At 52.1% G+C, this 16,028-nt stretch overlaps 1 protein-coding gene across 1 annotated transcript; it reads left to right on the forward strand.

Moving 5' to 3' along the window:
* Positions 1-7,576: 7,576 nt before the first annotated feature.
* On the forward strand, positions 7,577-15,096 carry LOC129543444 (serpin B6-like). Its single transcript, XM_055406554.2, has 6 exons — positions 7,577-7,742; positions 7,908-8,057; positions 11,722-11,839; positions 12,781-12,923; positions 14,314-14,469; positions 14,657-15,096. Exons 1-6 carry the CDS (start codon positions 7,578-7,580, stop codon positions 15,059-15,061), a joined length of 1,137 nt encoding a protein of 378 aa, XP_055262529.1. The 5' UTR covers position 7,577; the 3' UTR covers positions 15,062-15,096.
* The last annotated feature ends 932 nt before the right edge of the window (positions 15,097-16,028 follow it).

Here is a 16,028-nt window from a genome sequence, read left to right on the forward strand (position 1 = left end):
ACAATCCCTAGGTCAGGAAGATCCCCTGCAGAAGGGAAAGGCTACCCCCTCCAGCATTCTGGCCTGCAGAATTCTACACGTGACCCATACAGTCCATGGGGTCGCAGAGTGGAACAGGACTGAGCAACATTCACTCTCACCCTGGTGGGGCCTCAGCTTCTGTCCTCAGCTGTGACTCTTTGACACACAGGCGTGGCTGGGCCAGTGAATCCCGCATGCGGCTCCCAGCACCCACGTCCCATACCCTGCTCTGTTCCTACTTGTCTCCTGGAAACCTTCACTTAATGCTCCTCAAGCACCATGAGTCCTCTTCCATAGGGGATGCGGGTTTGACCCCTGGGTCAGGAAGTTCCCCTGGAGCAGGAAATGAAAATCCTACAGGTGCATTTGCAGTCCACGGTGGGCGGCAGTCCATGGGTTCTCAAGGAGTCGGACTCGACGGGAGCGCAGTGACCTGAGTTAGACTAGTAAACGGCACCGCGTCTCCACTCCTTTCCGGGCCCCTTGCCCCCCGTCCACCTGGTGCTCACATCCTGTGATGCCCGCTGTCTCATCAGCTCTGGGCAGCACCCCGTCACTGCTGCACTGCCCAGGCTCAGGCCCGCCTGGCTGTGCCCTGCTCCCCAGACCCGAGTCCTAAGGGCCCCTGGGGCCTCTGCCCCTGCACCCGGTCCATGCTGAGGGCCGGTGCTGGAGGCAGAAAGGACACTGGAGGGAGGAGGGGAGGAGACGGGTGAATGAAGGAATCCCGTCACTCGTCCAGTTTGGGTCACACAGTGAAGGTTCCCCATGTTGTCGTGCGGCCCCTCAGTCGTGTCCGACTCTGCGCCCCCGTGGACTGCAGCACGCCAGGCTTCCTGTCCATCATCATCTCCCGGGGCTTGCTCACACTCATGTCCACTGAGTCAATGATGAATCCAACCTTCTCATCCTCTGTCGTCCCCTTCTCCTCCTGCCTGCAATCTTTCCCAGCATCAGGGTCTTTTCCAATGAGTCAGCTCTTCACATCAGGTGACTAAAGCATTAGAGCTTCAGCTTCAGCTTCATTCCTTCCAATGAATATTCAGGATTTGTTTCCTTTAGGATTGTCTGGTTTGATTGCCTCGCAGTTCGAGGGACTCTCAAGAGTCTTTTCCAACACCAGGGCCCCATGACTGACAGATAAATCCCCAGTTCCTCAGAACGGCCTCCCGGTTCTTTCCAGTCCAGCCCTGCCCAATCCTTCCAGCCCTGCCTGCCTCACCTTGGCCGCTCCGTGGCCCACACACTCTGTCTGGTCCTGAGTGGACCTCCCGGGAGCGGGAGCCCTTTTCACCAGTGACTCCACCTGGTTGTTCCTCCTCCAGCCTCCCCTGGACCTCACCCCTCCCTCGGCCCGGCTCCTCTGTCACCCAGGAACCCAGTCCAAGCCCCACGGCATCACTAGCTCCATCCCTCTGGCCCCATCGGGGAGGTTATGTGCCCATCAGAGCCGCCACCCGCTGCACCAGGACACAACCTCTTTCCCGTCCCTCTGAACCGACAGAAGAGGAAGAGCTTGTGTGACCAGTCTTCTCCCTCGCCTCCTTCGTGACCTGATAGAGTCCTCGGTACAATCAGCTTCCAACACATAGAGCTGGGGTTTTCCACTCTGCTACCTCAGGGGTAGGAAGGTGGGGCTGCTCCCTGTGCGGGTCTCATGTGGCCCCGCCCTCCGGCTCGCCCCGCCCCGCCCCTCCAGCCGGGGTATTTGGGCTCCAGCGTCGCGGTCCCTGCCCAGCCTGCTCCTGCCGTGGTCCTTACAGTACCTGCCTGGGCACAGGCCTGCACGAGGTGGAAAGCAGGTGGGCCAGGCAGCGGACATCACGACGCTGTGAGTGTGGATCCTGGACCCCCGAGCCCGCTCGGGTCATGCTTCTTCCTGGCAAGTGCATTGAATGGAGAAGAGCTGTCCCTTAATGTAAAAGCCCCATGAGATTGTTCACAGTTTTCTTTGATATCTGCAATGTCTCTATCATAAACTGCTTAAATTTGCTCTTTTTTATTTTTTAGGATTCAGCCTTCTTTAATCTTTTTATGATTGACTGGTAAGGATTTTTATGTTATTACAAAATGATCATGAAAGTCAGCTTATGATTGTGTGACAGGTTATTTTCAAATTCAAGGCGCATGACAAATCAGAAGGATCTTAGTAAACGATTCTCAGTGTTTGGACATTTATTTCACAGTTGTCGGAAAGCGAGGAAGTGGTTTTTAAACATGAAAGTATTGTTTTACTCTGCTCACAAAAGTAGTTTGTAGCTGTGTGACCACAGGTTTAGCTTCTGTCTGTGGTGCTGTTGTTCAGTTGCTCAGTCGTGTCCGACTCTTTGTGACCCCATGGACTGCAGCCCACCAAGCCTCCCTGTCCATCACCCACTCCCGGAGTTCATCCAGACTCATGTCCATTGAGTCACTGATGCCATCCAACCATCTCATCCTCTGTCATCCCCTTCTCCTCCCGCCTTCAATCTTTCCCAGCATCAGAGTCTTTGCAGATGAGTCAGTTCTTCCCATCAGGTGGGAAAAGAATTGCAGTTTCAGCTTCAGCATCCGTCCTTCAATGAATATTCAGGACTGATCTTTAGGATGGACTGGTTGGATCTCCTTGCAGTCCAAGGCACTCTCAAGTGTCTTCTCCAGCACCACAGTTCAAAAGCATCAATTCTTCAGCACTCAGCTTTCTTTATAGTTCAACTTTCACATCCACACATGACCACTGGGAAAACCATAGCTTTGACTAAACAGACCTTTGTTGGTAAAGTAATGTCTCTGTTTTTTAAATGCTCTCTAGGTTGGTCATCACTTTCCTTCCAAGGAGTAACCGTCTTTTCATTTCACGGCTGCAGTCACCATCTGCAGTGATTTTGGAGCCCCCAAGATAAAGTCAGCCACTGTTTCCCCTGTTTCCATCTATTTGCCATGAAGTGATGGGACCAGATGCCATGATCTTAGTTTTCTGGATGTTGAGCTTTAAGCCAACTTTTTCACTCTCCTCTTTCACTTTCATCAGGAGGCTTTTTTTGTTCTTCTTCACTTTCTGCCATAAGGGTGGTGTCATCTGTGTACCTGAGGTTATTGCTATTTCTCCTGGCAATCTTGATTCCAGCTTGTGCTTCATCCAGCCCGGCATTTCTCATGATGTACTCTGCATATAAGTTAAATAAGCAGGGTGACAATATACAGCCCTGACGTACTCCTTTTCCTATTTGGAACCAGGCTGTTGTTCCATGTCCAGTTCTAACTGTTGCTTCCTGACCTGCATACAGGTTTCTCAAGAGGCAGATCAGGTGGTCTGGTATTCCCATCTCTTTCAGAATTTTCCACAGTTTATTGTGATCCACATAGTCAATGGCTTTGGCATAGTCAATAAAACAGAAATAGATGTTTTTCTGGAACCCTCTTGCTTTTTCGATGATTCAACGGAGGTTGGCAACTTGGTCTCTGGTTCCTCTGCCTTTGCCATAGCCTGTGGTTGCTGTGACCAGTGCATTCTCTTGGAAAACTCTATTAGCTTTTGCCTTCCTTCTTACTGAAAGGAGGGGATTACAGATCCCGTGGGACGATCCAGCCTCTACCCTGCCTGCCACCAGACCAGGGGGCTCCTCCATTTGCTGGTTCCTTAACAAAAAAATAAACCTGCTCACTCCTAGATCACTCACATCCTGCCATGTAAACAATTTCCAACCCTGTTTTGTGTCTTCTCCTTAATATCACGAGCATCCCAGAATTGTCAGGCATTTGTGGTAAGCCTGTGTATGACTGAGATCCCAATATTATAAACACCAACGGCAGCAACAAAACCCCAGGAGAAGAGAGACGACACGAGCAGCAGAAGACAGCACGGCAGACGGTGACCGACGTTCTCCAGGGAACTGGCGTGGAGGGCAGGGAGGGACAGCAGAGGCCAAGGCTTTAGCAGTTAGGGATATAACGGCTAAGGCTGGAGAAAGGCAGGCGAAGAACTGGAAGAGAAAGTCAACTGTGTCTTCCAGAAAATGAAGCAAAACATCATGGAGATGGAAAATGCAGGAGAGGGAGGCAGATGAGAACAGAGCTCTCTGCCCGCAGCAGGCAGCCGTGCCTTCCCAAGTGCCCTGCAGATAACAGCTTCTGCGCGTGCCGGTAGGAGGTGCAGAAAAGAACAGTCAGTCCTCAGGGGTGACAAGGGCCTTAAGAGTTCCCAGAGGGGAGGGGGAAGGGGAAGTTTCTTGAGTTGCCAGGTTAAGAAGGCAGGGGTTAGTCCCTCAGTCGAGTCTGACTCCTTGGGACTCCATGGACTGTTCCTTGCCAGGCTCCTCTGTCGTGGACAGAGAATTCTTCGGGCAAGAATACTTGAGAGGGTTGTCATGTCCTTCTCCAAGGGATCTTCCTGACCCAGGGATCAAACCCAGGTCTCCCTTGCTGCAGGCAGATTCTGTACCGTCTGAGCCACCAGGGGAGTTCAATTTCATTATCTACCTAAGCTAATTGAAATATTTTGCTTGTGAGAAGTCATGAGACTGTTAATAAGCTCAGGATGAGGAAACAAGATGAGCTCTAAAAAGGCACAAGAAGATTTCAGTCCTGTTCCAGGAAATGCTGTCTGAGACCCCTCTGTGATTGCCGCGTGAAGGTGCTTATTCCAGGTTGGGAGGCTCACAAGCACAGTAGTTACACAAACCAGCCTAAAGGCCTAAGATTTAAGCTAAGAGACCCATAGCCACTTTATACGATGGAACCCTGCATTGTACAACCCAGATAGGGGGAAACTCTATACTTCACTTTAAGTAAGATGTTGGTTTACAAAGAACTGAAAATCGGTATTTGGTCAAGGCCTGGTAAAATCCCAGTGAAGGGGGAACTGAAGCTCAGATGCCCCACCTCCTCCTTGGCTGTTCCTGGCAGTCAGGATGATTGAGGCTTGGGGGCAGCTGGGATGGCACAGTGCTCTGTGTGGCAAGGGGTAGCCCCTTAAGTTTACTTTAACCCCAGAGAGTCATTAAAACAAGACTTACTGTCACCTTAGAGAAAGTTAATGTCACTCAGTCATGTCTGACTCTTTGAGACCCCAGGGACTTTACAATCCATGGAATTCTCCAGGCCAGAATGCTGGAGTGGGTAGCCCTTCCCTTCTCCAGCGGATCTTCCCAACCCAGGGGTCGACCCCAGGTCTCTTGCATTGCAGGCAGATTCTTTACCAGCTGAGCCACAAGGGAAGCCAAGAATACTGGAGTGGGGAGCCTATCCCTTCTCCAGAAGATATTCCCAACCCGGGAATCGAAGCGGGGTCTCCTACACTGCAGGGAGATTCTCTTCCACCTGAGCAACCAGGGAAGTCCATGGGTCTGTTTCATTTTTTATATCTTCTTACACCTTTCCTCAAGGTGATAATGAGTTTTCCTTGCATGGTTCCTGAGTTGAGTCTGCAGGGCCTGAACTATCAGAGCAATTCTCACCAGCCCTGGGTACCAGGACCCTCCCGAGTTCCTGCCGGGGAGCATGGTGCTGTCTCTGGGGTTCTGTCTCAGTGCCCGGGGAGGACACAAAGCATTGCTTCCTGTTTGATTTCGGGGCCTGTGTCAGCGTGGGCTGTTCATTTGTCTCAGGACTGATGTACTTTCTGCTGTCAGAGTATCCCGAACAAACCTCTGGGCCTCATGCTTCATTCCTTCCTTTTCAGTTTAGAGATTTTACAGCGAGTGGGTATGCTCTCACCTTTAATGACCATCAGCAACTGTTTTCAGTGGAGAAAAGAACTATTAGCGGCCTCGCTGTGGCCTTTGAAGACAAGTGAACTTCTTTTTTCTGTATTAGTGTTAAGGTATTGGATATTAAGACCTGCCCTGGTGACTCAGTGGAAAGAAACCTTCTGTAATGCAGGAGCGTCGGGTTCAATCCCTGGGTGGGAAAGATCCTTGGAGAAGGAAATAGCAACCCTCCCAGGATTCTTGCCTGGAAAATCCATGGACAGAGGGGCCAGGTAGGCTGTAGCCCACGGAGTCACAAAAGAGTCAGACATGGCTTAGCCAGGAACCAAACTGGATATTAAAGATGAAGAGAATGTGTGGGGGTGTTTCTTCTCCTCTACGTTCTTCCTGACTAGTAATTAAACTGACCTAAGTTTGAGTGACCTCTGGGAGTTGGTGATGGACAGGGAGGACTCTGGAGCTGTGATTCATGAGGTCGCAAAGAGTTGGACACGACTGAGCGACTGAACTGAACTAAACTGAAGACAAATCAATAGCAGAAAACCAACCCCACTGAATTGTGTGGGAACCTTGAAGATACGAGACTCAAGAAGTGACAAGGCAGGCAGCTCTGTGTGTGTGTGAAGATTTGACGAAACAAGCAAGGGGGTTTTGCTTGGGGTAGCAAGTTCGTGAAGTAACAGGGTTTGCTGGTTTCTTGTACAGCCTTTTCAGCCTTGCGTTCCCTTCTTAGGTGTAAAGATGTCTCTCTACCTCCTTGTAGGGAGGGTGTTTCCACGTGGAGATTTATTTTCAGCTTCAGGGGAACGGAGGAAGGGCAGAGTGTGCTTTTTGCACCTGCTGTTTCTCAAGTCTCTTTACTTCAGAGCAGTCAGTGTGCTCCAGTGGAATGTTCGGGGGGAGCTGCCCGGCACCCCTTAGGAGCACAGATCACCTGGTGCGTCCCCGTCTTCGTGCAGGGAGCAGAGATCAGGGAGCTCCGCAGGGCCCATATTGGGGCTGCCAGCCTGCACGCCTTGAGGCTTCGGGGCTTATCCGCGGGCTCACCTGCTCTGTTTCTCCCAGCTCAGTATCTAGGACCAAAGCTGCTTTCTGTTGAAGAACTGGGGATCTCTCAGCTGTCATCCCTTCCCACCACACACAGAAAGGCCCTGAACACTCACGCACCCCCGCCCATCACCACAGTGTCCTGTTCTGGACCAAACACCCTCCGTGGAGGGGCTGTCGACCTCCAAGGCCAGGCCCTGGAGGTGGATGTGGGCGTGTACCAAGGCCCTTGGCCCGAGCAGGGTGAGCAGGCCCTGGGCCTGGGGCAGCAGGGGCCTGGGAACGGGGCCTCGGGTTCAAGCTTTGACGCAGGCGGAGGTCCCAGAGGAGGAGACCTGGGCATCAGCGGGGCTTGCCTTTAAGGCTTTCATGCTTCTTTGTACATGATTTGACTTGTCTTTTATCTCAAGGGTTCAGGTTATGCTAAGTGGGGTCTTTCTCTCTCTTTACAAAACACTCAACCTGTACAATTGTGTGTTTGGATAGATCATTTTGAGTGATTCTTGTTATCAAATCGTACCTATAGTCCCCAAACACAATCTAGAAATGGGAGCAAAAGCCAACAGCTCCTTCCGGGCCCTCCCAGGCCATGGCCCAGCACCCTCTCTGTATCCACGCCGTCTCTAAGCCGTGTTCACGTGTTCAAAGCCCACACGGGGGTACAAGTCCCCCGAGGAAGCCAAGTTTTGTGCATGTACCCATTTGATTGTTGAAGCAGAGCGTTAGTGCTAAAAACAGTTAAGAGCAGAGTGAGACGCAGTCGACCTGTGGCCTGATTTTACGTGACACTGATTGTAAATCCATCCTTTCAGACTCACAACCATGGATGCGCTGTCAGAAGCAAACGGCACCTTTGCCTTGACCCTTCTGAAAAAGCTGGGTGAGGACAACTCGAACAATGTGCTTATTGCACCCCTAAGCATCTCCTCTGCCCTGGCCATGGTCCTCGTGGGGGCCATGGACAACACTGCAGCCCAGATGTGCCAGGTACGTTTGGGAAGCCGGTTCTGGGCGGCGGCCTACACTGTTTCTTTGGTGGCTGAGCCTGTGTCCACGATCCGAATCCCAGAGGCCTTGCTCAACAGACAGGCCTCACTGTCCTGTAGTCAGGGTGTACTGCAGTTGTGGGTTTTTATCTGTTTTTGACTTCAGACACTTTCTCTAAGCAAGAGCAGTTGCGAAGGTTTAGATGTCCACCAGGGTTTCCAGAAGCTTCTCAGCGAAGTTAACAGGACCGACGCACAGTACTTGCTCAGAACCGCCAATAGGCTTTTTGGAGAGAAGACTTACGATTTCCGCCCGGTAAGTCATATTCCCTTTTGCCCGAAGCAGAAAGAGACCGAGGTCATGTGGAGACAGGAGGCGGGCCTTGTTGTGTAGCAGAGGCCTTGTGGCCTGAGACTGACACGATGGGCAGGGTGTGGGACCCCAGTCATGACCTCACGCTTCCTGGAACCGTTTGGTCATTGCCTGTAAGAGGAGCCCTGTAACAGCCTTGTTCACATGTTCGTTAAGCTTCGATGAGATGATTGTCAGAGAACTAACACGGGTCACACCCCAGTTGCAGATGAGTTGGCCCAAACAAAGAAGTGATCCAATAGAATATTTCTGACGTTGTTTTTCACATGTTGGAAGATGTTTGTGCATTGTAAGACTTGTTCAATTTTTTTATACTTGTAAATATTTTGATTATCTTTTCCTACACAGAATTTTTTTAAGCTTTTGTCTTTTTTACTCTGGTTCTACTTAATTACACTACTTTCATAGTTTTTAAATTTTTTTTTCACAGCTCAAGTAATCTGTGAGTGTGTTCTTATTATACAAAAATGCAGACAAAGCCTCAGTCCTCCCAAACGCTCTTCCACGCCCTGTCCCCCATGCCCAGTGTAAGGGCTTGTCCCCGGTACATAGAGAAAGTCTTTGCATCTCATTACATGTGTGTCTGTTTGTTGGGGTCCTTTAATGGACCGGAACCTGGTGGTCTGGAGTTGACGATAAGAAAGTGAAAGAGAGAAAGAGGCTGATATTCCCTGGTTTACGCAGAGAACCAATAAAGCCCTTGACACAGGGCTTGCATCGCTCCCGAAGGCACAGGGCGCCCTCTCGAGGGGGTGAAGGCACAGGGCGCCCTCTCGAGGGGGTGAAGGCACAGGGCGCCCTCTCGAGGGGGTGAAGGCACAGGGCGCCCTCTCGAGGGGGTGAAGGCACAGGGCGCCCTCTCGAGGGGGTGAAGGCACAGGGCGCCCTCTCGAGGGGGTGAAGGCACAGGGCGCCTTCTCGAGCGGCTCTTAGATGCCTGTTCTGGAGAGTGTGCACGACGGGTTCTCTGCTCCAGAGAATTAGCCAAAGGGAAAGAGAGAGAAAGAAAAAAGACACGGGCCCTAAGTTCTGATGGAGCAAAGTGCTTTCATGATCTTTCTGTGAGTATATATAGGCTATTGTACAAGACATTTCTTTCAACAATGATAAAGATCAGAAAACCAAGTGTACAGCAACCGTTACCAAGGGAACAAGGGATTAATAATGGTCACAATGTCAGGAGACAACCCATATCTCAAGAAAGGGGGTCGAGACTAAGCAGTTTTGTCGTAAAGAGAATGTTTACTAAAGGAGATTCAAGCCTGTGTCACATAATGACCTCAGTCCTGGGAGCAGCTTGCTGCTCCACCTGATAAGGAGCAAAGGACTTATGAGAAACAGCACGTAGGAATCCTCCTGTTAAACGCTCCCTGACAGCTGTTATTTTCAGCCGCTGAGCCGTGTCCGACTCTGTCTGACCCCGTGCACTGCAGCAGGCCAGGCTCCTCTGTTCTCTGCTGCGTCCCAGAGTTTGCTCAGACTCATGTCCATTGAGTTAGTGATGCCTCCAACCATCTCACCCTCTGTTGTCCCCTCTCCTTTGCCTTTGGTCTGTCCCAGCATCAGGGTCTTTTCCAGTGAGTCGGCTCTTCCCATCTGGTGGCCACAGTGTTGGAGCTTCAGTCTCAGCAACAGTGTGTGTCCGCCTCGGCCTTTCTCATGGTGGTGGCGGCGTCCTCAGGGGTGGCTCTACCGAGATGCAGCCGCCTGCCCCCAGGGTGGGCGTGGGTGGGGCCCAGCCGGGGCCGAGCCGGCAGGGACGGTGTGTGTGTGGTTCTGTCCTGTGCGTGCCTGCCACTCCTGATGGACTTTGGAAGGAAGGGACAGAGCGAGGCTCTCAGATCTCAGTGAATTCGGCCTCATTCCCGCCCCGACGGCTGTAGCCCTTCCCGTCGTCCTCAGGAAGGGGAGCGGGTGCCCTTCCCCCCTCTGCTCAGCGCCGCAGCGGCTGGGCCTGAACATTCCTATTACTCATGAGACTGAGCAGCTTTTCATGTCGATCAATCATTTGTATCTTTTCTGAAAGTTGCCTATTTATATGTCCTTAGACTGAGCGACTTCACTTTCACTTTTCACTTTCATGCATTGGAGAAGGAAACGGCAACCCACTCCAGTGTTCTTGCCTGGAGAATCCCAGGGATGGGGGATCCTGGTGGGCTGCCGTCTCTTGGGTCGCATAGAGTTGGACATGACTGAAGTGACTTAGCAGCAGCAGCAGTGTAGTTTTACTTTCGGGCTTTATGTCTTTTTTTTATTTTTAATGAGTTCTTTGTATATTTAGGATAGCGACCTTATTCTGTTATATGATTTTTTTCATTTTTTTCACACTTGTTTCAGACTCTAAATTAACTGCTTTAAAACAGGTGGTGTAAAGTGAATGTAGTAAGCACGCGGTCAAGTCATTGTCGGTTTGTACAGCACCGTGCGAATTTATTTTACAAACTGGTTTCCTTGTTTTCATCAGTCTCAGTCATATGGTAGTTTACTGTCATCTTTGTATGAGCCTTAGATATACAGAAAAGCAAAATTTCCAATAAACATAAAGAATTGGCTAATTTTCATAAACTTCTTTTCTGGTGGATATTTGAAGAAAAGTATTGATATTTAACATGTTATTTTGATATGGAACATAAAATCAAAAGATGAGAAATATTTGTCAGTATTTTATAGTGATCGAGTATTCCAAGAGTCCAATACCAATCACAAAGTATAATTAGATATGCCTTTAGTTTGGCCTTGGCTGGTCATTACTTACTAAATAGTAATTTAAGAAGCAGGCACTTGTTTTCAGATGTGTTTAAAAGCTGTTGAAATCACCAAGGGTATGAGGAGGTGTCGACTTGTAGGTGACCACTTTGCTTCCAGACTATTTTCTTAGACTGAGAGACTGACATCTGTTCAAAAGCTCCGATTGAGAAGCGGACCAGCAGGTTGGCAGAGCCTGAATGGTGCGCGGGTTCTGTGAAATGAGGCGCCTGGACCACGAGGTGCGGCGTCCACGGTGTGGGGAGAGCTCAGCCACGAGACCCCGGACAGACCAAGCTCTCCTGGTCCCCAGTCACCTCTGAGACGGCGCTGCTGCTGCGTCCTTGCTTCCGGGGGCAAGGAAGCCAGAGAGACGCAACAGCCTTTCCAGGGTCACAGGGGAGTGAAGCCTTGTGCTGGCAACTGTGTTGCCAAATTGCCTCATTTGAATGGTTGTGCTGTTGTTGTTTCGTCGCTAAATTGTGTCTGACTCTGCAACCCCACGGACTGTAGCCCACCAGGCTCCTCTGTCCATGGGATTGTACAGGCAAGAATACTAGAGTGGGTTGCCGTTTCCTTCTGCAGGAATCTTCCCCACGCAGAGATCAAACCCTCGTCTCCAACATTGGCAGGCGGATTCTTTACCACTGTGCCACAGGAAAGCCTGTTATTTTACTCAGTTATTTATTCAATGTAGCTGAAAACTGAGAAACTGGATTGAAGGTTAATTCCGCACATTCGTTTGTACATTACACAAGTAACCATCAAATGATCAGTGTTGAGGTTTGGCGCGGTGAAGGAGTAAGCTGTTGGCATTGTCTGCTTCTGTAGCCATGTGATTCTGTCACTCCGTCTACCCTAGTTTTTCAAAGATGCCTGCCGTGTATTCTACCAAGCAGAGATGGAGGAGCTGGACTTTGTCGGCGCTTCGGAGGAGGCCAGGAAGCACATAAACACCTGGGTAGCCGAAAAGACAGAAGGTGAGGACGTGTCACAAGTTCTGTTTGCACAGTATTTAAATCAGCCTTATTATCCATCAGTTCCTTCCCAAGACCATCACATGTGAAGAGAAAGGGCTTTTATCTTAAAGAACTGCAAGCTTTCAAATCCACTTCTGAAATGTAGTCAGTAATCCATTTCTCTAGCTTTTCCCCCTCCTCATCAATATTTGGTGCACCTCTTCCAGAGCAATCACACTTTGATTCTGGGCTGTTGCAGTTAATGTTCATATAGTCTGCCTTTTCACAAAGGGTGGAAGGAAAACTCTGGATGCGGGCTCCACCTCCCTGCCTGTCCAGCGGAGCTCAGGCCTGCGGGTCGCTGAGCATCAGTGCAGGACACTCGGTCAAGCCCTGGTCCACCTGCGGTTCTTCGTTTTCGTGCTGTCCACACTGGCTTCGACCTCTCCCCTTCAGGACGGTCCCCTCACGTTGTAGACCGAACATTCCTTTTTTGTCACTGTGAATTATTCTGCCCTTATTTTTTGTTTTATGCAACTCATGGTATTTTTCTGAGCAGAGATTTTAAGGTTTTTCTTGCCAAATTTGCTTTACGAGCCAGGCTCCCTGTATGGGTTTCCTGCTCACTCAGATGGAAAAGAATACACGTGCCAATGCAGGAGAGGCAGGTTGGATCCCTGAGTCAGAAAGATCTCCTGGACAAGGGAATGGCAACAGGCTCCAGTATTCTTGCCTGGGGAACCCCATGGTCACAGGGGTCTGGTGGGCTAGGGTCCCTGGGGTCACAAAGAGTCAGACACACCTTAGTGAGTAACCAGACAACTCCCTGTTCGTGGTTGTCTGGGGGACAGTGAACCCTCTGCTCTGTCCACTGACTCCTCCAGGGGACAGACCAGTAACACTGTGCCCAGCACCTCCACCAGGGAACCCTGTTAGCTAACTGGCTCTTTAAATCTTTGCAGGTAAAATTAGAGACTTGCTCTCTGCAAATTCATGTGACCCCGTGACCCGTCTGGTTCTCGTGAATGCCATCTACTTCAAAGGAAACTGGGCTAAACAGTTTCTTAAAGGGCACACCGTGGAAAGGACATTCAATGTCAGCAAGGTGAACAAGAATGTTTCATAAAGTGAGGGAGGTTCTTGGAAACGGTCCCTGGATCCCCTTGGTTTACGGAGCGTGTGAGAAGGCTGACCTCAGGGAACCTGTGCCTCTCGTGGCCTTGGCGGCCCAGAGGTGGATCCGGGCAAACCCTGGCTTCCTCTGCCCCTGCTCCTCCTCTGCTGTATCATCAGGGGCGGTCTGTGCCGTGGGGGTTCCATCTTGTATCACACATCCCACGGGCAGCTTGCAGGTCTCTGGGCCCCGCAGAACTCCCGAGATCCAGTTCAAACTCCAGACTATGGCTGTGACGCTCGATGGGCCTGGATCCTACCTTCTGTCCCCAGCCCATCCGTAGCTACCTACACAGACGCCTTCCTCTGCAGGGCCATCCAGAAGCCTCCCTAGCGGTCTCCCCAGCCTGGGTTCCTGCTTCCTGTGTCCCTCTTCTGAGCTCTCACAGAGCCCGTGGCCTCTCACTGTGGCTCTGATCTCCCAGAGCCCCTCGGGCCCGAGTGCAGGACCAGGGAGGTTACTTGGAAGTTTTCCTGATGACGGTGGCTGGGCTGAGTGGTGGGCGTAGGAAGCACAAGTCAGATTGGTTCGCATTTCTTTTAATAATCGCATCTGTTTATTTCTGGCTGTGCCGGGTTTTCTTGCCGCAAGCCTTTCCTGACGCTGCCCTGGCGGAGGCCCTCTCGGCTCAGGGCTCGGGCTTCCCCAGCTGGTGCTTCTCTTGGGGCAGAGCTCGGGCTGCAGGCCCGTGACCTCAGGAGCTGCGGCTCCCGGCGCTCAGCCCAGGCTCGGTAGTTGTGGCGTGTGGGCTTAGGAGCCCCTGGGCTGTGGGGTCTTCCCAGACCAGGGAGGGAGCCTGCGTCTCCCGCATTGGAAGGCGGGTTATTTACCCCTGAGCCACCAGGGAAGCCCTGTTGTCTTTAAAAGTAGAGCCAACATGGTTGTTCATGGGTCAGCTGTGGGGTGGGAAGGACAGGGGCCCAGGACACTCCCAGGTTTGACTGCGGGCTGAGTGGTGTCGCCATGAGCAGAAATGGGAAAGTATAGAGTGAGCAGAAGGAGGGAAACAGGAGCCACCAGTGTGCGAGCCGAACTGGAGGCTCCTTTGTGTCCAGATGCAGATGTCAGGTAGGCAGGAGGTCGGGGAGAGGTCCTGCCGGGAATGTCCGAGTGGAGACCTCCTGGGTCAGCAGGAGAACAGCAGACTGAAGCCTGAGCGCTGGGAACCAGGGGTGGGAGCTGGAGCCGTGCAGACAACCTGAGGACGCGGAGCTGGGGTGGGTCTGGAAGACAGGACAGAGTGTGTGGGCACAGGTGGACGGCTCTGATGACTCGTCCACAGGTCATGTTTCAACTTAAGTTTTATCCATTTCCTTTATAGAACGTGCAGAAACGTGTGCCAATGATGTACAATTGGTCAACCTTTAAAATAACCTGCATTGCAGAAATCTGCAGCCAGATTCTGGTGCTTCCCTACGTCGGCCAAGAGCTGAACATGGTCGTCGTGCTGCCCAGTGAAAGCACTGACTTGAACACGGTAACCGGGCAGACAGGGCCCCGGGGCCCGGGGTCTCGTCCGGATCCGTGCCGGGCACTGGGCTCCGGGAACTCACGTGCATCCTGCAGGCTGCCCTGGGCCCGCTCAGCGTGGAGTGTGGGTCACAGTGGACGGTCCCCAGGGCAGCTCTGCTGCAGACCCTGATATCTTCTACCTTCTACTCCAGGTGGAGAAGGCCCTGACCTACGAGAAATTCATTGCGTGGACGAAGCCAGACGTGCTGGCTGAGGAGGAGGTGAAGGTGTTCTTGCCCTGCTTCACCCTGGAGGAGTGTTACGACATGGAGTGCGTCCTCCGATGCCTGGGCATGACCGACGCCTTCGAGGCGGCCCGGGCCAACTTCAGTGGGATGTCCTGCCAGCTAGGCCTGTACCTGTCCAAGGTCGTGCACAAGTCCTTCGTGGAAGTCACCGAGGAGGGCACGGAGGCCACGGCTACCGCAGGGTCCAGGATCAGCCGGAGAAGCCTGAGAGTCGTGCACGAGTTCTTTGCCAACCGCCCCTTCCTCTTTTTCATCCAGCACGGCAAGACCGGGGCCATCCTGTTCTGCGGCCGCTACTGCTCACCGTGATGAGGTGGTGGGGGCCCCCCGTGCTGCTCACCGCTCTCCCCAATCATTGCAAAGAGCTGGAACCCCAGGTGACCTTGGCAAAGTCCACAAATAAAGGGCTGATCGAGACCGCCTGTGTGTGTGTGTGTGTGTGTTTCTGTGCCCGTGTCCTCGTGTCCCGTGCCTTCTCCGAGCTACAGCTGCCATTGGAGGTGGGCTCCGGTGGTCCTGCCAGCAGGGAGCACTGGCTGCCTGCTCTCTGGGTCTTCCCTCCACCCGCCCCGTCCAGGCCCTCGGGGAGAGTGCTGTCTGCTCCGGGCCTGGAAGGATGAGCGGGGCTTCCCTGGCTCCTCTGCTCAGTGGCCCTGCTCCTGAGAGTAGAGCGAAGCAGAGGCTATGGCAGCTGTGGGGAGGGGGAGCGGGCCTCAGAGACCCCCAAACCTGAGCCCTCCAGAAACCAGCAGAAGAGGGAAGGGCGTGGACCCGGACTGGGAGAAGTCCATCCACGAGCCACTGGGTCTGCATTGGAGGGTCTGTGGTCAGAGGCCTGTTCAGTGCTTGACCGTAAACACTCCCTGAGTGTGCTCAGTTGCCCTCAGGGGTCAGAGATGAGCAGACAGTTCTTATTCATGAGATGGAGGCATTTCAGACCACATCATGGATGCACGCCGGGTGACTTTCCATCCAGCCGCTGGTACTGGAGAAATAAAGGCGGCTAAGGTTTCAGCAAGTCCATCCTAAATGAAACCAGTCCTGAAGGTTCATTGGAAGGACTGATGCTGTTGCTGAAGCTCCATTACTTTGGCCACCTGATGCAAAGAGCTGACTCATTTGAAAAGACCTGATTCTGGGAAAGATTGAAACAAAAGGAGAAGGGGACAACAGATGATGAGATGGTTGGATGGCATCACCAACTCAATGGTCGTGAGTTTGAGAGGAATCCAGGAGTTGAAGATGGACAGGGAGGCCTGGCGTGCTGCAGTCCATG

This window comes from Moschus berezovskii, chromosome 23 (genome assembly GCF_049115385.1).
Source record: "Moschus berezovskii isolate FMDL1 chromosome 23, NW_MosBer_1.0, whole genome shotgun sequence".
In the NCBI taxonomy this organism is placed as follows: domain Eukaryota; kingdom Metazoa; phylum Chordata; class Mammalia; order Artiodactyla; family Moschidae; genus Moschus; species Moschus berezovskii.

Bases quoted from the DNA above. Each gene is read 5' to 3' on its own strand.
- LOC129543444 (XM_055406554.2), top strand. From the start codon at position 7,578: ATGGATGCGCTGTCAGAAGCAAACGGCACCTTTGCCTTGACCCTTCTG. The intron at 7,743-7,907 runs GTACGTTTGGGA...TTTTGACTTCAG, and splicing joins CTGCAGCCCAGATGTGCCAG to ACACTTTCTCTAAGCAAGAG. The intron at 12,924-14,313 runs GTGAACAAGAAT...TTTCCTTTATAG, and splicing joins GGACATTCAATGTCAGCAAG to AACGTGCAGAAACGTGTGCC.